Genomic DNA, 21125 nt, shown 5'->3' with positions numbered 1-21125 from the left:
TACTGCATCATTAAACAGATCAATAGTTTGCATCCACAGTAAACATCACCTTACTTACTCTCCATCCCATGCAGATTTTGTGAGCATGATCAGATCAGGGGAACAATCAAATGTATTGCAAGCTAGCATTTCCTCTTGTGATTAGAATACAAACCACACATGGCCACATAGTCAAAGGCTTTTATTCTCCAAATACAGCCTATTACACTTGAACATGGCAACCATGACATACATTAAGCTAATCACACAACGACGACTAACCAAATCTCTCTGGAGTTAGGAAAAACATGGAACACATTAATCTTTTTTTTTTCAGAAGAAAAAGAGGACACGCACAGACACATGAATGGGCTTAAAACACAAGGGCACAGCAGTCTTCTGTGAATCCCTTTCCTACACAACACCCCTCCATTTTTGCCCTTCATTCCGAGTTCTCCAATCAGTCAGCATCAACAGGCTTGTGAATCTTTCGCGTCTCTCACCGTCGCTTTTCCTTCTTGCTCTATTTTAGCCTGGGATGCCTTCCCCTCGCTCTCCTGGCTTTAGGTAATTACCTCACATTTGCATCGCAAAGTCCCCCGAGCAGCCCTCGGATCCCCTCAGCTCCTCCGCAGGTGATTGAGCTTCAATATCTACCATCGCAGACAGAGAGAGAGAGAGGGAGTTATGGAGGGGGTGATGTGATGTTATTTGTGGATTACATAGCCTACCTATATGTTTCATATCCACCTTGACAGGCAAAAAGAGAGAGGGGGAGAGAGGGATTGAGGCAGTTTGATATATGTAAATCATATGTGATATGATTTGCTTACATAAGTAGGCTACGCATGGTACCAGTCAAAAGTTTGGACACACTGACTCATTCAAAAGTTTGGACACGCCTACTCATTCAAAAGTTTGGACACACCGACTCATTCAAAAGTTTGGACACGCCTACTCAAAAGTGTTGAAATAGTCCAAATGTATTTTATATTTGAGATTCTTCAAAGTAGCCACCCTTTGCCTTGATGACAGCTTTTCCACACGCTTGGCATTCTCTCAACCAGCTTCATGAGGTAGTCACCTGGAATGCATTTCTTTTAACAGGTGTGCCTTGTTAAAAGTTCATTTGTGGAATTTCTTTCCGCCAATCAGTTGTGCTATGACAAGGTAGGGTTGGTATACAGAAGATAGCCCTATTTGGTAAAAGACCAAGTCCATATTATGGCAAGAACAGCTCAAATAAGCAAAGAGAAATGACAGTCCATCATTACTTCAAGACATGAAGGTCAATCAATGTTGAAAATGTCAAGAACTTTGAACGTTTCTTCAAGTGCAGTCGCAAAAACCATCAAGCACTATGATGAAACTGGTTGTTATGTCCTTGAGGCCAAATTTGAGATTTTTCGTTGCATCAGCTGTGTCTTTGTGAGACACAGAGTAGGTGAATGGATAATCTCTGCATGTGTGGTTCCCACTGTGAAGCATGGAGGAGGAGCTATGAGGGTGTGGGGGTACTTTGCTGGTGACACTGTCAGTGATCTATTTAGAATTCAAGGCACAGCATGGCTACCACAGCATTCTGCAGAGATACGCCATCCCATCTGGTTTGCACTTAGTGGGACTATCATTTATTTTTCAACAGGACAATGACCTAACACACCTCCAGACTGTGTAAGGGCTATTTGACCAAGGAGAGTGATGGAATGCTGCATCAGATGACCTGGCCTCCACAATCACCCGACCTCAACCCAATTGAGTTGGTTTGGGATGAGTTGGACCGCAAAGTGAAGGCAAAACAGCCAACAAGTGCTCAGCATATGTGGGAACTCCTTCAACTCCTCCTTCAATGTTGGAAAAGCATTCCGGGTGAAGCTGGTTGAGAGAATGCCAAGAGTGTGCAAAGATGTCGTTAAGGCGAAGGATGGCTACTTTGAAGAATCTAAAATCTATTTTGATGTGTTTTTGGTTACTACATGATTCCATATGTGTTATTTCATAGTTTTGATGTATTCACTATTATTCTACAATGTGGGAAATAGTAAAAATAAAGGAAAACCCTTGAATGAGTAGGTGTGTCCAAACTTTTGACTGGTACTGTATGTACACTGAGTGTACAAAACATTAGGAACACTGGCTTTTTCCATGACATACAGACCAGGTGAATCCAGGTGAAAGCTATGATCCCTTATTGATGTCACATGTTAAATCCATTTCAATCAGTGTCGATGAAGGGGAGGAGACAGGTTAAAGTAGGATGTTTAAACCTTGAGACAATTGAGACATTGATTGTATATGTGTGCCATTCAGAGGATGAATGGGTTAGACAAACTATTTAAGTGCCTTTGGACAGGGTATGGTAGTAGGTGCCAGGGTCACTGGTTAAAGTGTGTCACGAACTGCAAACACTGCTGGGTTTTTCACGCTCAACAGCTTCCCATGTGTATTGAGAATGGTCCACCACCCAAAGGACATCCAGATAACTTGACACAACTTTAGGAAGCATTGAAGTCAACATGGGCCTGTATCCCTGTGGAAGAGTCCATGCTCCAACGAATTGAGGCTGTTCTGAGGGCAAAAGGGAGTTATATATAACTCAATATTAGGAAGGTGTTCCTAATGTTTTGTACAATCAGGGTATGTGCATATTAATACACTCTCAAAAGCATAATGCCTAGTAAAGCTCTCTCACTGCCTGAGACAGGAATTATGAGTCGATGTACAGGTATGTTCTCTTGGTTTATGATTGTGAACATCAAGGTGAACAACTTAAATAAAGTCCTGTGATTGAAATATTTAATCTTCTACCTTGTATAATGGTAGTTTTAGTTTATATTCAGAGGCCACACATTATAACGAAGAAAAAAGTCATTTCTAAGGTTATTCCAGCAAAATGTATGGCAAGCTTGTTATTGACAAAGTGTCCAATCTCAAAAAACATACTACAGTTTCGGAGCTCTTGGCTTCTTAACAAAAGAAGGGTGGCTAAGACTGCTTACCACCATCAAAATGTGTCTGATGGTGGTCTTTTCCTCCTCCATTTTGGTGAGCAGGGATGGACCACACATCCTTCCCTTACCCATTATCCCCTTGTTTTTGAGAGAAACCCACTGGGCACAAACTTCAATTCAACTTCCTGTGCCTAGTAGAAACTTCAAAGTGGCCATATCCTCATCCACAAAATGGAGATCATGTTATAACAAGTCTGTTACAAAGGGATTTATTTTTGACAGCGATCCAATTCACTTTACACTAAACACAGGTACCAGCACTGGAGCAATAATAAACCTAAACTGTAACAGTGGAAGAAAATGCATGGTTATTATACTCAAATATGGCAGATTATTTCACCAATCTCCTAAACAAAATGGCACAAACATTTCAGTGACGATTCTTCGGTAAATATAGGAGGATTCACAGACAAGTGAATGAAATATTTCAAACGAAAGGAAAATGGTTGAGCATTCAAATCTGGAAAATGTTGTTTTCTGCGGAGCAATAAGATACCTAAACTTTATTTTAATTGAATTACCTAGCATTTTCTTCCACGTTTTCTACCACTGTTCAAAACACATGAATTACTTGATTGGAAATTACCAAAGGGGAAAAAATATATAGTCTGTCTTTGCCCTCTGCTGCGTTTAAACAGATGCACCGCCCTGAACTAACCCCCAGAATGAGCGATTGCGGGTGGTGAAAAAAAGCTCATTTGCATGCTGAACGGCGTTCTTAATGTGGATATTTATTTAAATTTAATTTATTTCACGCACACACTGCACTGTAGGCTTTTGTGCCAAAGTCATATTAACCCCTGCCTAGTTATTATTCAGTGCACGACGTCCCGCACGCACGTTGAATATTCATGTTGATGGACATTCGCTGTCGTTTTACTCCTCCCATATCCCAACGCAACAGCGGCGCGACGCAGCGCCATGGAGACTGTCAAAGTACAGAAGGAACTATGTTTACTGTTATCCGCTAAAGCGCAACTGCTTCTCGCTTGGCGCCTTCTTTTGATTGTGTCACTCGCTGTCGCAGACATGGCAGACACAACAGCCATGCCCACCAAAGACCGCGCTCTGAAAGGAAGGGAGGAAAAAATGGTCGTGGCAGGTAAATGAAATCACGTCTCTCGTAAAACTACATCGTGCCACAGAAGATGTTTGTTTACAAGTCCTCCGGGCACAGCAAAGTCAGATGACGATGCACACGTTTTTTGACGATTGTCATATGACGTTTCTATGTTAATATATGGTTCTTCACCTCTCTGGTTCAACTATAGGCATATGGGTTTAACGACCAATGAGGGGTGGTCCTGAGCCTAGTTTTGTGACGTGTTAGGCTACACCTTATGGTCACCAGTCATATTCAAAGTTATCCCAAACTATTTACCGTATCACTTTATCAGGCGCATAGTTTGCCCTCAGATCATTGAAAGTGTTGTTTGACTTGGTCTCTGTGTCATAATGGACAAAATATATTATTTTGACAAAGTAGCCTTTGCAAACATTCCCCTCCACTGTGGTGTAATTCTTTAGGGGCTATTTATTTGAGATAATTTGAGTGAGTTTAATGCTTATCAGAGTATGTGCTTGGATGTTGTCTATAAATGTCTATGTAAGTTGTTTTTGTAATAAGCATAATCACCAATTTCAAGATTCCAACCACATAAGTCTGCACACATGACATATCAGATTGTTGGCATTGATTATGCAATGCATCATCCATCCTGATATTGCAAAGAGGATGATTTTGAGGTCTGGTCAACCCCCCCACGCCCCTCCCCCTGGCCATCTAGCTGCTTAGTGCATGGCCTTGAGCACCACACCCAAAGCATTTTGGGGAGCTCTGCAGCCCACTGCAGCGTCCAGGGGCCCATCTGTGCATTATGCGCATGAGAAGCTCCGCCCTGTCGTAAATTCCCGGGCCGTCTGTCAGAGCAGCTCGGAGACACCGCATGGCGGAAATCTGTCCTCCCCTAGTCACCGTGGGGGGGTTGGGGTGGTTTGGGAGGGGGACTGAGAGAAGGACACCCTGTTCCTGGCCAACTTGGTCCTAAACGTGTCAGGGCCCGTTTTCACAAAGCATCTCAGATTAGGAACGCTGATCTATGATCAGGTCCCCATGTCCATGTAATCATATTCATTAGGATTTAAAAGGGGGAAATGATCCTAGATCAGCACTTCTACTCTGAGAACCTTTGTGAATATAAGCCCAGGCTTGTAGCTCAGCAGTAGAGCAGATGCTTTGCATGTACTGCACAAGACTTATCCATGGTTGATGGTTCAATCCTCAGCATATATCCTAATCGTGGTCTTGTTGTCTGTAGGCACTAACCAGAAACACCTAGCTTTAGGATAGACAGATAAGGTGGCAATACTATCCTAAGTCAGACTTTAACCTCAGGCCTTCATGGAAGGAAGTGCACACAGGCTATAGTGGTGTGAATGTCTACACACTGTGCGTTGCCACATTTTTTTTAAACTAGGCAAGTCAGTTCAGAACAAATTCTTATTTACAATGACAGCCTACCCCAGGCCAAACCCTAACCCGGACGACACTGGGCCAATTGTGTGCCGCCCTTTGTGACTCCCACGGCCGGTTGTGATACAGCCTGGAATTGAACCAGGGTCTGTAGTGACACCTCTATCACTGGGATGCAGCGCCTTAGACCCGCTGCGCCATTCTGTTGTCAACTGTTGTTCTCGGAAAGGAACTTGTAATGTCATTTCTCTGATGTGGTCTATCGACCAACATTTGTCCTGTCAATGCAGGTCATGTTTCCTACATGGTGTCAGTATCCCTGATATGACCCCGTCTCTTGTCAGTAGCCCAGATGGTCTCCCATCCAGGTTCTGACCAGGCCCAAGCCTGCTTAGCTTCAGATGACCGACAGCAGAGGGAATGACTGGTTGGCTTGTATTTGGTTTGACATGGCATCATAGTAGTAGCCGCTGATAGTCAGGATATAGCCTACTGTAGAGAAGGAGTCCTAACTGAGAAAGAATCCGCATGCTTTTGTTTTGGAATAGAGGCTACCTTAACACGGTTTGCTCTTTGGTTTTCCCTGTAGCCTCGTGTATTTTGTATTTTCTTCAGTATTCTGTTGCATGCTGCCGTCTTTCCCTGTACCTCCTGAAGTTATCAATTCCTCAGATTCCATACTGTAGCAGCTCCATCTTGCTGACTGTAGCAGTCAAGATCAATCGGGTGATGGGGCGGGAGTCCTCTCCATAGCAACCGGAAATGGTTGCTAGGATACACGTTATATGGGAAGCACGGGGGATGAATGTTCTGACGGTCTGTGGTCTCCCCTTCTCCCTCACTGTTAAAAACGTTAGCACAAACTTGCCCACAACCCCAGTTTTCCCACTTAATGCTGTCTCGCTTTGGCTGAACTAGCGAAAGTCGTTGCTTTTAATGCCTCACTACTAGTGGCCCGTTGCAAATAGCTTTTTGGAACTTTTTCAAATATGCTGACCGTGTAGATATACCAATGACTATTTTTACTCACAGAAAAAGATAGTATAGTAAGTTTAGTTTTAAACTTTCAGCCACAACACTCCAAATGGAAAACCATTTGGTTTGTCATGTATTTTTTTCTCACTCAGAAGAGCTCAAGGCTCACTCACCTCTTCTTTCCAATAGCTATACAACTACAGACCACCATCACCACCACCATATTGCTCCATCCCACCTACCTCTCCCCACAATGCCTCGCTTCGCCTCATCCCGACTTATCATCCCATGATGCTTTGCGGTGCAGCAGAGCGTAGTTGGCACCAGTAGAAAGCGCCAACCTTCGCCTCGTGCCGGACTGTCTGCCAGCCTGTGTGAGGGGACAGAGAGAGAGAGAAAGAGAGGGACAATGCCACTTGGGAGAAGTTAAAAGTCTGGAATGCAACCTCTACATCACAGCATTGGCATGGAATTCCCGATTCCCGGAAACCTGGATTCTCTCATATTTACGTGTGCGGCAGGAATCTGTTTCCGCGGACGAAAAACGCAGGAATGTTGCAGTGGCACGAAAGGCTAACAAAGGAAAACTCCAGTTCGGTGACGGAACTGGACATATTATCTGGTAGCAAAAGAGCGAACTTAGCCCTACCATGACCGGTGGAGAGGCTGGCTAAAGCAAGTTTTGACCGAACGTGGTAGCCGATGGTTTGCGGAGTTGTTTTATTTCTACCGCCACAATTAAAAACCAAATAAGCCAACAAAAGCTGTCTGATTACTGATTACTACTGCTTTACGGTTCGACTGTAGGCGCTTTTCAATTTCCTCCAAAAACAAAGGACAAAGGAAACGCCCATATTTCATCCAAGTCACACCAAAAGTATTTTTCACACGTTGTATCCTTTTGTAAGCTCACCACCACCCTCCCTTATTCCCTTTCTCTCCCTCCTCTCCATTGCTGGCATATTCAACCAGTTATTTTGCCTCCTCGGTGCTATTTGTAAGGTGGGGTGTTGTTGGCAAAGGCGCCCGCTGGCAATGGCGGGGGGACTGGGCTCAGTGAAAAGAGTCATCCTGAAATCATCTGGACCTCTGCCAGGGCTCCATGGGAGAAATACCCACAGCAGAGGTTGGTGTGTGTGCTCCAAGGAGATGTGGCTTTCGTGTGTGTGTTAGTGTGTGTGTGTGTGTGTGTGTGTGTGTGTGTGTGTGTGCATGTGTAAGGGAGAGAGAGGCTGATGATAGGAACGTGGTGGGAGGAGAGGAGGGGGTGTGAAGAGAGAGAAGGCAGGAGAATGGCAGAAACACAGAGAGAGAGAGTGAGAACGAGAGAATAGAGAGAGAGCGCGATTTTGGCGCTGAGCGAGATTCTGTTGACGACCGCTACATGTCAGCGTGTTCTTGGCCTTCTCTGTTTTTACATATTTAATTCCTTGTTTGTTTGTTTTTTCGACCCCCGTTCACTTTTTGGACCTGGCGCCCGTGCCATTGCGTTCATTTGCTGCCCAAAGGCATGGCGGTCTCGGAAGCCAAAATAATCTCGCCGTCCATCCCTCTGCCACAGTCATCTGTTGCTTCTCCCTGGCAATTTTCTTTTCTCTTTTTTAAGCATTTGGCATCCTACACTCCTCCTTCTTCTTCTCCTACTCCTCCCACTCTTGCTTTTCTGTCCTCTCTCCACTTATTTCTCCACTCATTGCCTTCTTGCAATACTGCGATACTGCCGTTTGCCTGATCCTGTCTTTTTGTGAGAGGGTGGTGGGTGGTAGGGGTATGAGTGTGCCCATGAATAGGAAGGCAAGGCCAGTCTACCTACTGGCTCAAGATGTAACCTGACACGGGGGAGCGCAGTAAGACGAGTGTCTGCTTGAAGCGATCTATCCCAACATTAGGATCAGGAGTTTTTCCTGATCAAGGTTGTTTTTCGTCAGGAGAAACTGTCTGCAGATCTTAGAGACTTTCCACTGGCGCCCTGTCATTCAAGATGGCTGTTCAGGGGTGGGTAGAGTGAGGCTACTCTGGGGTTCAGGGTTTACATTGATTTGTCGCAATGTTGGCTTTTCTATTTTCGAAAGAGCTCCGTGTTGGCCAAGTTATCGTATTTATCTACTTTCTTCTCCACACAAGTCAATACATTTCATATTGTGGGTATTTACTGGATCTCAAGCTGAAATGCTATATAACATCTATTTGTATGGACCCTATTACACACAGTGCATTTGGAAAGTATTCACACCCCTTGATTTTTCCCCACATTTTGTTACGTTACAGCCTTGTTCTAAAATAGATTAAATAAAACATAATACTCTGCAATCTACACACAATACCCCAAAATGAAGAAGTGAAAAACAGTTTTTTTGAAATATTTTCACATTTATAAAAAATGTAAAAGAGAAATACTTTATTTACATAAGTATTCAGACTCTTTGCTATGAGACTGGAAATTGAGCTCAGGTGCATCCTGTTTCCATTGATCATCCTCGAGATGTTTCTACAACTTGATTGGAGTCCACCTATGGTAAATTCAATTGATTGGATATGATTTGGAACGGCACACACCTGTCTCTATAAGGTCCCACTGTTGGCAGTGCATGTCAGAGCAAAACCCAAGCCATGAGGTCAAAGGAATTGTCTGTAGAGCTCCGAGACAGGATTGTGTCGAGGAACATATTTGGCGAAGGGTACCAAAAAATGTCTGCAGTACTGAAGGTACTCAAGAACACAGTGGCCTCAATTCTTAAAAGGAAAATGTTTGGCGCCATCAAGACTCTTCCTAGAGCTGGCTGCCCGACCAAACTGAGCAATCAGGGGAGAAGGGCCTTGGTCAGGGAGGTGACCAAGAACCCGATGGTCACTCTGGCAGAGCTCCAGTGTTCCTCTGTGGAGATGGGAAAACTTTCCAGAAGGACAACCATCTCAACATCCCTCCACCAATCATGGTAGAGTGGCCAGACAGAAGCCACTCCTCATTAAAAGGCACATGACAGCCTGCTTGGAGTTTAACAAGAGGCACCTAAAGGACTCTCAGACCATGAGAAACAAGATTCTCTGGTCTGATGAAACCAAGATTGAACTCTTTGGCCAGAATGCCAAGCGTCACATCTGGAGGAAACCTGGCACCATCCCTACTGTGAAGCATGGTGGTGGCAGAGTCATGCTGTGGGGATGTTTTTCACCTGCAGGGTCTGGGAGACTAGTTAGGATCGAGGCAAACATGAACAGAGCAAAGTACAGAGAGATCCTTGATGAAAACCTGCTCCAGAGCACTCAGGACCTCAGACTGGGGCAAAGATTCACCTTCCAACAGGACAACAACCCTAAGCACACAGTCAAGACAACGCAGGAGTGGCTTCAGGACAAGCCTCTGAATGTCCTTGAGTGGCCCAGCCAGAGCCAGGACTTGAACCCGATCAAACATCTCTGGAGAGACCTGTTAATAGCTGTGTAGCGACGCTCCCCATCCAACCCGACAGAGCTTGAGAGGATCTGCTGAGAAGAATGGAAGAAACAGGTGTGCCAAGCTTGTAGCGTCATCCCCAAGATGACTTGATGCTGTAATCGCTGCCAAAAGTGCTTCAACAAAGTACTGAGTAAAGGGTCTGAATACTTATGTAAATGTGATGTTTTTTTATATATTTTTTTATAAATTAGCAAAAAATTCTAAAGACCTGTTTTTGCTTTGTCATTATGGGGTATTGTGTGTAGCCTGATGAGGGAATAAAGCTGTAACGTAACAAAATGTCAGGGGGTCTGAATACTTTCCGAAGGCACTGTATGCTTTTAGGTCGCTAGTCATTTCATCAGAAGTCTAAAATTACAACCCAAGCTATCCATTGTGTGTGGCTTTAGGATCACAATTACGTCCATCATTTCTATTATATGATATTTCCCTAATTGACAGTGAAAGCAGTCCACTGTAGAGATAATATTGAGCATATTAGAACAACCACACACACAACCGGGTGGCACCTGGCGATTGGAGATCTTCACTATTCAGGTTAATGTCAAACATGATTTGAAATTCACCCAGATATAACACTGACCAAAAGCAAACGCCCCCTTTTACACTCTGGTGTATATGTGTGTGTGTGTGTGTGCGAGCATTTGTGCGCACACATTCACAGCCGTTTATCCACAAACTAAAATGAGTCTGTGAAGCAGTGTAAACCAGCCTGGCTCGGTTAGAGATTTACAGACTAAGTCACCTCAGTCGTGTTAGCATTAATCTGTGTGCTGGTTAGTCTTTCAGTTTTATACTTTGCGCTTTATTTCCATTCCATTTATTCCCGCAACCACTTCCGTATATGTAGCATATCATTTGTTTTTCAGGTTCTGTTCAATAACAAGGGGCACAGTTTGGCACGACAGCCATTTCCACCATGCCACCAGGGTCATACAAAGCGAATGCATCTTTCCACGTTTTGACCCCCTTGACAGAAATGGCTGCTGGTTGGTTTGAGTTAGGGGAGGGTGGCGTAGGGCTGGGCGATATGGACAAAATATTATCTCACGCTATTTAAAAAAACAATTGACGGTATTTGATGTTTTTTTAATAATACAAGTTCTAAATTTGTGTTATAAGTTAGTGCGTGACCCATACATTCTAAGTTAGGTGGCAACACATACATTCTAAGTGATTTCAATGGGTGTTTCTCCATTCTGATTGTGTTATACTGTTCAACTTCAAACCCCCAAAACGTCAGTATTTTCATTTGCATTTGAGATCATCTCCACACTGCCACGTAGGGCTGCATGATATTGGCACGTAAATCTGGGCCTTATTTTTAACCAAATTTAGAGCAAAACACTTGGGTTAACTGTTGGATTCATGGGAATATAATGTATATTCTAATTATATAGTTAGAATATACTAGTGGGCACATTTAATAAAGTGTGGTTTGACATGAAAATAAATCATCTTTGGCTACATTGAATGTTTTCTCTTAGCTACTTCATGTAGCTAACATATTCTTACTTTGCGTTTACCTCTTTAATTTAGAAGACACTGTTGCCCAAACAACATGCTGATTTAGGTCTACACCATCACTGGTATTATCAGGCTGTATTAGCTAGTTCCGCTTGCTCTTACTCCGTACATTTATTAGCCAGATAGCGATTAGCATTAGCGTCCACCAAGATTTAGGAACAACTTGCTAAGAAAAGGCAAACTAGCTGTTTGCAGATGTAAGAAGCACAAGCTAATAGTGATATTATAGAATGCTGCTAGTAGATTTATATTAAGAAGCAAAGTGAAAACGGCGTCATTGTCGTCAACATTGTTGCATGTGCTGCATTGACCATGCAGACTGAACGCAAGTGTCTCGTGGTTGAGGAACATCCAATGCGCTCCTTGAGTGACAGAAGGCGGGACGAGGTCTGTGTGGAAAGCGGCATGGAGAGAGAGAGAGAGAGAGAGAGAGCGGAGAAAGGAATGACTCAAGTAGCGGAGTAAACTATAAAAATGGACGTTACACACGGCGTATCACATTTAACAATCTAAACATTAAAATACCGTTATAGAAGGTAAAGTAAAAACCAAAACCGGTCCCTGCATCAATACCAGTATATCGCAAAAAACGGTATACCGCCCAGCCCTAGGGTGGGGTTAGAAATGGGGGTCAGAACCATTTAATCTTCTTAGTGTCTTCCAACTCTAGAGCCACCCGGCTCTGATCCCGCTTAGCAAGAACAGGCCAGCTTGCCAAAGCGGTCATTAATCCGACCCATGCAGCATGCCACCGTTTTAGTTTACCTGGGGAGAGGAGAGGAGGAGGACGAGGAGAGGGGAGGGAGGGGGAGATTATACTGGGGCATCGCCTGACGAGTGCCACTTTACCCTGCTCCGCTGTGGTGACCTTTGTCCTCCTGACCTCCATCCACTACTGTTGCCAGCAGCATACCACCCTGCGTACCACTGCTGGCTTGCTTCTGAAGCTAAGCAGGGTTGGTCCTGGTCAGTCCTTGGATGGGAGACCAGATGCTGCTGGAAGTGGTGTTGGAGGGCCAGTAGGAGGCACTCTTTCCACTGGTCTAAAAAATATCCCAATGCCCCAGGGCAGTGATTGGGGACACTGCCCTGTGTAGGGTGCCGTCTCTCGGATGGGACGTTAAACGGGTGTCCTGACTCTCTGAGGTCATTAAAGATCCCATGGCACTTATCGTAAGAGTAGGGGTGTTAACCCCGGTGTCCTGGCTAAATTCCCAATCTGACCCGCAAACCATCTTGGTCACCTAATAATCCCCAGTTTACAATTGGCTCATTCATCCCCCTCCTCTCCCCTGTAACTATTCCCCAGGTCGTTGCTGCAAATGAGAACGTGTTCTCAGTCAACTTACCTGGTAAAATAACGGATAAATAAAAAATAAAAATAAAAAAGCAACATGGCACAGATAGGACACATACATACTCTCACAACGGCATGTTGATGTCGCCACTCACTGGTCAGGGTTCTGATGCTGTGATGTTGATTGTCTCATATTAATCCGTCATCATTTTCATTTGAATTGCACAAACCATATTATACACAAAGATACTGACTGTCATTTCTCTCTCTCCTCTCTCTCTCTCGTTCTCTCTCCCCCTCCCCTCCCCCCATAGAGAAGCATGCTGTCAATGGCAACCCCACAGTGGAGCCGTTTCCAGAGGGCATGGAGACCATCATGTTTGGTAAGCCTCAATGTCTTTCAAATGACCGCTACCACCGATGACCGCTTTCACTTTTCATTGGTTCTCGTTAGCTGTGGTCATATTGCAGTCTTATGAACAATAGTAGCAGTGTTATTAGTATACTATAGTGGTAGTGTTATATGGAGGAACACAGTAGTATTGATAGAGTATGTGTTTTTGATCATCTAGGATCAGCTTACCCTCCCCAAATTGTAAACTTGACAAAATCCAATCAAATTACATTTGTCACATGCGCCGAATGCAACGGGTGTAGTAGACCTTACAGTGACATGCCTTCTTACAAGCCCTTAACCAACAATGCAGTTAAGGAAAATACCGCCATAAATAAGAAATAAAAGTAACAAATAATTAAAGAGCAGCAGTAAAATAACAATAGCGAGGCTATATACAGGGGGTACCATTACAGAGTCAATGTGCGGGGGGCACCGGTTAGTCGAGGTAATTGAGGTAATATGTACATGTAGGTAGAGTTATTAAAGTGACTATGCATAGATAATAACAGAGAGTAGCAGCAGCATAAAATAAGGGGGGGGGGGGTAGGGGGGGGGACACAATGCAAGTAGTCTGGGTAGCCATTTGATTAGATGTTCAGGAGTCTTATGGCTTTGTGGGTAAAAGCTGTTTAGAAGCCTCTTGGACTGAGACTTGGCGCTCCGGTACCGCTTGAGGTGCGGTAACGGAGAGAACAGTCTATGACTAGGGTGGCTGGAGTCTATGAGGTAAAACCATGTCAAACTGACCTTAGATCATGTCTTAAGTATGTCTCTCTCTGGGCCAGGTATGGGCTGTTTCTGGGGGCCTGAAAAGCGCTTCTGGCAGAAATCGGGGGTGTTCTCTACCCATGTGGGCTATTCAGGGGGACACACACCCAACCCCAACTACCAGGAAGTGTGCTCAGGTAACTACACACACACACACACATACACAAACCCCACCCTCCTCACACAAAAACACGTCTATGCACACTAGTGAATCACGGGTCAGCTTGTTTGTTCACCCGTCCGCAACCACCGGGTGATAAAGTGAGAATCTGAGGCCCACACCCGACCCCCTAACCCACAAATATAGAAAATGTGCTCCACAGTCAGAGATGCCGGCATGATTATTTGTTATTCAACTTGTCTATAATAAATAGATACATGCCGTTTCTCTTCTGTCATTACTTGGGACTCTATTCAATCAGATCCGCTTTAGACGACATCCGCATAGCGGCTGTTTTGGCGGTGTTGTAGGTGGAACTGCGTTAGAGCTGTCATATCCACAAGCGGCTCCTGGCATTATACCTAAAGCGGAGTCGCATTACGAGAAATCCCGTGCAGCCTTGTTTACAAGTTTGAACACTGGAATGAGAGATGTAAACTACACCTGGGTTAGGCTGATGAAAAATCTCATTATTTTGTTGAATGATTTTCAATTTGAGCGTCATTATTTCAATATAGCTTACACTTTCTCGTTCTGAACTTCTAACGTGAGTGGGACGGGTCTGGCTTTGTGACAATGATCAAGAGCAGCTACTCACCGATTTGACAGCCCCAATGCAGTTACACCTCCCCGGTCCTATGTCATACAGCGGTAGTTTTCTCTTTCATCTCTGCTTCTCTTGTGCAGCGAAGACAAGGGACGGGGAGAAAATACAATTAAAAATAGGAAAGATTTCAAATGACATCGGTTTGACCGGTTTTAAGGGAATTTAAAGATGTGATATCAGCCCAACACATTTCTGAAACGATTTGAGTTTGTCTTGGATGCATATTTTATGTGGTTGAAATACTGTCAGCTTTTTATGATGCTGATAAAGATAGCATCTTTATAGACGCTCCCTAACCGTCCATTCATTCTCTTCAATCCTGTTCCAGGGTCAAAATGTACATTTGTTGAATTATTTTACTGTAAGAACTGCTTAATTCTGCAGGAGTTAATATTAAGGCTATGTGAGCGGTTATAGACCTATAGTCAGTGTCCAGATTTCAGTTACTATTTAACCCATCTGAGCAGTGCAGTTCCCTTGACGTTCCGTATTGTTTTGTGACTGTCGAATTTGCATAGCGCCTCACAATCATCACGCACAACATATCTCCCAAACACTAGGCCACTGGTCTGGCCCTCCCTTCTCTTTATTTTCAAATCTCCATTATGCAGCTTTTCTCTTGTTGAATTCAACTCAGACATGATCCTTTTCGCCTGAGTGGATCAGCGTGAACTTTTTCAGCCCGAGTTCGCAAAAGCATTTGGCAATTGGCATGTGTTTGGCGCGCGTACAGTTAAGCCTTAAAGCTTAGGCTTACGCACTAACGCAAAATAAAGTCAAACCTGCGCATGACTTATGTACGCCATGTCTTTGTTGGCGTGTATGTGTATATGTCTGCAGTGTTTGCTTGTGTACGTCTGTGCAACACCTGAGTATCTGGGCAGAACATACACTGTATATACAAAAGTATGTGGACAAAAGTATGTCCACCTTCAAATTGGTGGATTCGGCTATTTCAGCACACCCGTTGCTGACAGGTGTATCAAATTCGAGCACGCAGCCATGCAATCTCCATAGACAAACAACGGCAGTAGAATGGCCTTACTGAAGAGCTCAGTGACTTTCAATGTGGGACCGTTATAGGATGTCACCGTTCCAACGAGTCAGTTCGTCAAATATCTGCCCTGCCTAGTGCTGCTAGAGCTACCCCGGTCAACTGTAAGAGCAACAACATCTCAGCCGTGAAGTGGTAGGCCACGCAAGCTCAAAGAATGGAACCGCTGAAGCGCGTAGCGTGTAAAAAATGGTCTCTCCTCGGTTGCAACAAACTGCCTCCGGAAGCAACGTCAACACAATAACTGTTTGTCTGGAACTTCATGAAATGGGTTTCCATGGCCGAGCGGCCGCACACAAACCTAAGATTACCAAGCGTCGGCTGGAGTGGTGTAAAGCTTGCCAACATTGGACTCTGGAGCAGTGGAAATGCATTCTCTAGAGTGATAAAATTGCGCTTCACCATGAGGCAGTCCGAAAGGACAAATCTGGGTTTTGGCGGATGCCAGGAGAACGCTACCTGCCCTAATGCATAGTGCCAACTGTAAAGTTTGGTGGAGGAGGAATAATGGTCTGGGGCTGTTTTGTCATGGTTCGTGCTAGGCCCCTTAGTTCCAGTGAAGAGAAATCTTAACGCTTTGGGATGAATTGGAACGCCGACTGCGAGCCAGGTCTAATCGCCCAACATCAGTACCCAACCTCACTAATGCTCTTGTAGCTGAATGGAATCAGGTCACCTCAGCAATGTTCTAACATCTAGTGGAAAGCCTTCCCAGAAGAGTGGAGGCTGTTATAGCAGCAAAGGGAGGGGACCAACTCCATATTAATGCCCGTGATTTTGGAATGAGATATTCGACGAGCAGGTGTCCACATTTTGATCATGAACACACACACACACATTTCACAATTCTATGTTTTTCCCGTGGCTAGCGTGGACAATGACATGCCCAAAAATATACCTAGACCCCTTTTTGTGGGCCACGCAGAGTGGCATGGCATCCCCTCCTTTGACAGTCCTCCGCCCTGATAATAGCAGCGTTATCACCAATTTCAAGATAATACCTGTCCAGTATCCCTGCATAGGATAGTTAGAGTGGGTAGTGCCACCCTACTTCTCAGAAGGATCAGTCCGAGTCAGAGAGAGAGAGACGGAGAGAGAGAGAGAGAGAGAGAGAGAGAGGACGAGAGATAGGCGTTCTACAGTAAAGCTCTCTGATCCTCCCTCTCTTTCGCTATGCTTCTCTTTCATCTCAGCCCCCCCCCCCCCCCCCCCCTCCACTTGTGACCTACTTGGAGGGATTGGATTCTGTACTGCGGCGTTTTGCTTCACACTGGTTCCTGTGCCACCTTCGCCTCCGCTGCCATACACTGCTAATGTACTCCACCACTACTCCTCTCTCTACTCTTACTGTAACTCAACCCTGCAGCTCAGCCCAAGGCAATTGCCCTCTTCCAATACCAATCCTTCTACCCTTCATTGAAGACGTCCTTGATCTGATGTAGCTGGATGGTTGAATGCTATGTGATGGATACGTTGCTTGCACCTATACAAATGTGTTTAGGTCAGTGGTTAGTTCAAGGGTGGAAGGGTGGTTTTGAAGTATTTAGACAGGGGACAATGTTCACTCCTCAGTAGACAATCAGCGTTTTATTTTCAGGGGATCGGTTTGAGCAAGGCAAGGCACAGAATCGCCGATCTCGATCACATAATGAGAAGTTGTTTGGGGATGCACAGTGATTTGTAGATCCAGGATTCCATGCAGTCCCACTCACACCCGTGTAGCTCAGTTGGTAGAGCAGAGCGCTTGCAACGCCTACGGTTGGGAGTGCGATTCCTGCGGGGCACCAGCACGGGGAAAAAGTCGTGAAAAAGTACGCACTCAGTACTGTAAGTTCCTCCGGATAAGAGTTGTCTGCTAAATTACTCAAATGTCGACCGGCAAAATGGGGGAGAGACAGACATCTTAAACCTGCAACGGAAGAAAGAGGAGGGTTGGGATGAAAAGCGTAACACAGTGGATTTCAGACTCCGTCCTTGGGCTGCTTGGCACTGTGAAGGGACAGCCTCTGGGAAGAGGAATTCATTCAAATAGATTCATCATTGTTGATTGGTACTGATTCATCTTTGGCCATGATAGCCATTGTGGCCATGTTCGAAAAGTCGCTTAAACTAAAAACCATACATATGATACTGCATGTCACCTTTTTAGGAGAGTACTTATGGTTTTGGTTAGCATAACACTTCGTAGAGCAGTTCATTGGTGCATTCGAAGATTCAATGTGAACAATACCAACGGGTGCAATGTCCCTGTTTTATAAATGAAAGAGATGAAACGATCCCAAACACAGTGAGAGTGTTTTCGGCTCCCCCCGCCGCTCAAGGCATTGGAATGCAAGCATGAGCACGGGTGAGCAGGGAGGCGAGCGGGCAGGGGCATGAGCGGGCGGGCGGCGAGAGGGGCGCTTCTGGCTTGGCTGGCGGACCTTCTGAGTGGAATCCCTTTGGGGGGTGCGAGCTCCCTCTTGCTGGCAGCCCCGAAAAAAGCTGGGGGAAAAAAGGGAGAGAAAAAAGAGATAGAGAGGAGAGTTGGGCACAGCGGAGGAACGAGCATCGCTTCACTGGGTGTGACGGATCCAAACGCTGCTCTGGAGACAGAAAGGAGGAGAGGAGCTGTCCACTGAGTCACGGGAGGGGGAAGAGAGACAGAGACAGGGGTCCAGTCCACTACAGTCCAGTGTGTGTGGGTGTGTTAGAATCAGGCCCTGTGAGTGTCTAAGAGGGAGGGAGAGAGGGACTGACAGCTGGGACTGCTTGATTGATGTGTATGTCAGTTTTACCGGGTCCCTCCTGTGTGTGAGTCACACCTTTTATCTCCTGTGTGTGTGTATGCATGCAGCCGTGTGTGTGTGTGTGTGTGTCTGTGCATTCTTTCTGTTTTCCTTCTGCACACTTGATTCAGTGTGTGTGTGTGTGTGTGTGTGTGTGTGTGTGTGTGTGTGTGTGTGTGTGTGTGATTCATAGACCATACCTGATTTATTTATTTATTTTCCATGTATATGACTAGGGTTGCACATTTTGGGGAATATTCAGAGGTGGAAATTTTCCGTGGGAATTAACGGAAATATATGCAAATTAATATTAATACCATTTAAATGTAGATGTTTTTTTGCATTGGATATATTTACCATATCATATGGAGACAGAAACCTTTTACCTTATCATAAGTAGACATAATTAAAATGATTAAATCCTTCCAATAGAAATAGAAAAAAACAATTTAGTTACGAATTTAACTTTAATTAAATGAGTTCACTCTTCACATGGGATGATTTCACTGAACAACAAAAGAAAGGGACTATTGAATGATCCATTGCATCTCCCAAAAACATTTTCAACATACATCTGTAAAATTCTAGTCTAGGAACTAAAGCTTTGATTGTCTTCCTCTCAGGCTTCCATGTCTTCTCCCTGGACCTCCTCAATGTCCACCTCTTGAACATCAGACTCTGAGGCCTCATCTTCACGGTCACTTTCCAATCGTGTTGAGGATGGCTCGTTGTCACCAATTTTTCAACCCTTGTAATGGTCAGCCTGTTGCGTGCTTTGGTGTGTGTGTTCCCAAACAAGGACCAATTGCGCTCTGAGGTGGCTGATGTTGGTGGGACTTGGAGGATGATGGAGGCAACAGGGGAAAGAGCCTCAGATCCACAAAGTCCCTTCCACCAGGTGGCTGATGAGATGTTGGCAATACTGCCATATTGCATCTCCATCCCAAAGCCCTTGCTTGGAAGTGTACTTCGCCAGACTGCCAAGAACCTTGCCCTCATCCAGGCCAAGGTGGCGAGACACGGTAGTGATGACACCATAGGCCTTGTTGATCTCTGCGGCAGACAGGATGCTCTTGCCAGCATACTTGGGGTCCAACATGTACGCTGCGGCTTGTATGGGCTTCAGGCAGAAGTCTTCACGCTTTTTGATGTATTTATTTCAGAACTGCAGTTTCCTCTGCTTGGAGCAACAGTGACGTGGGCAGGGCAGTACGGATTCCTTCTCTTTCATCTGCAAGCAGAGTCTGAACATCAGACAGGACCGCATTGATCGCCACCCTCAATCCGTGCAATGGCTACTGCTGTAGGTTTCAGGAGTTTCAGGCTGCTTACCACTCTCTCCCATAATACATCATCCAGGAGGATCCTCTTGATGGGGCTGTCCATATCGGCAGACTGTGATATGGCCATTTCTTGGAGAGACTCCTTCCCCTCCAGGAGACTGTCAAACGTGATGACAAAATCAAATCAAATCCAATTTGATTTGTCACATGCGCCGAACACAACAGTGAAATGCTTACTTTCAAGCCCTTAGCCAACAATGCAGTTTTAAGAAAATAAAAAATGAAGAACAAGGTCAAAGATAAGAAAAACAACTGATTAAAGAACAGCAGTGAATAACAATAGCGGGGTCAGTGTTTCAATGTACGGGGGTGTTGCTGGGAAGCTTCAATGTGGTGCTCTTATTCTTCTCACTTTGCTTGGTGAGGTGGATTGTTGCTATAACTTGATGACCCTTCACATACCTAACCATTTCCTTGGCTCTCTTGTAGAGTGTATCCATTGTTTTCAGTGTCATGATGTCCCCGAAGGAGCAGATTCGATGCATGAGCAGCACAGCCAATGGGTGTGATGTGAGGGTAGGACTCTTCCACTTGAGACCAAGCAGCCTTCATGTTCGCAGTATTGTCTGTCACCAGTGCAAATACCTTCTGTGGTCCAAGGTCATTGATGATTGCAATACAGTCTGTTTTCTCTATGATTTGCTTGACCTTCACTTGAACTCTGTTGAACTCTGCATCCAGCAAATGAGTAGATAAAGCATGTCTGGTTGGAGGGGTGAATGCTGGGCGAAGAACATTCAGAAATCTCTCTCAATACACATTGCCTGTGAGCATCAGAGGTGAACCAGTTGCGTATGCAGCTCAAGCAAGACATTCATCAGCATTTCTCTGACTACGTTCCTCTATTGAGTGAAAAAACATATGATTCCAGGAGGACTATGAGCTGTCGCCATCGATAAAGTGTCTGATTCATCATTTTCACCTCGAATAGAAGTAGAGGGACTTTTGTCAGAGGTTGCTTGTTCTGAGCGCTGAGGGAACTTTATGGACTTGGCCAGATGATTCTGCATATTTGTTGCATTCTTCACATATGATTTGACATAGTATTTGCAAATGTACACAGCTTTTCCTTCTACATTAACTGCAGTGAAATGTCTCAACATGAGAAAAAAATGAGTAAAAAAAACCAAATACAATTCCCTGTACAGATAAATAGTTAAGCAGTTAGATTAAGCAACTCCTTTGTAAGATAAATATTTCTATGTATGTGTATGGAAACAGGTGAATTAACACTCCTCAGTTAGCAGGCTCAAGCAAGCTAAAACCCACATGGTAGCAAAAACTAACTAGCAGAAATTGTTAACAAGTT

The 21125-nt window shown here is 44.7% G+C and overlaps 1 protein-coding gene and 1 long non-coding RNA gene across 3 annotated transcripts in view; one reads left to right on the top strand and one right to left on the bottom strand.

Annotated features, from left to right (window-relative positions):
- Positions 1 to 165: 165 nt before the first annotated feature.
- On the bottom strand, positions 166 to 7277 carry LOC110505277 (uncharacterized). Its single transcript, XR_002470723.3, has 2 exons — positions 6681 to 7277; positions 166 to 632 (listed from the first exon to the last, which is right to left on the bottom strand). It is a non-coding gene; the product is annotated as an uncharacterized LOC110505277 (long non-coding RNA).
- The window catches only part of msrab (methionine sulfoxide reductase Ab), a 43875-nt gene continuing 26417 nt past the window's right edge, over positions 3668 to 21125 (top strand). Inside the window, exons 1-3 of one of the 2 annotated variants that reach the window (XM_021584406.3) lie at positions 3668 to 4092; positions 13034 to 13102; positions 13902 to 14021. In XM_021584406.3, coding sequence (XP_021440081.1) covers positions 3912 to 4092; positions 13034 to 13102; positions 13902 to 14021 — 370 coding nt within the window. In that variant the 5' untranslated portion in view covers positions 3668 to 3911. Of the gene's footprint in view, positions 4093 to 6751; positions 7565 to 13033; positions 13103 to 13901; positions 14022 to 21125 lie in introns of those variants that run through there. The other variant, XM_021584408.3, reaches the window with a different exon arrangement.

Source organism: Oncorhynchus mykiss, chromosome 25 (genome assembly GCF_057628025.1).
Source record: "Oncorhynchus mykiss isolate SJ-2025 chromosome 25, ASM5762802v1, whole genome shotgun sequence".
NCBI lineage: Eukaryota > Metazoa > Chordata > Actinopteri > Salmoniformes > Salmonidae > Oncorhynchus > Oncorhynchus mykiss.
This window is presented reverse-complemented; position numbering and strand designations above follow the sequence as displayed.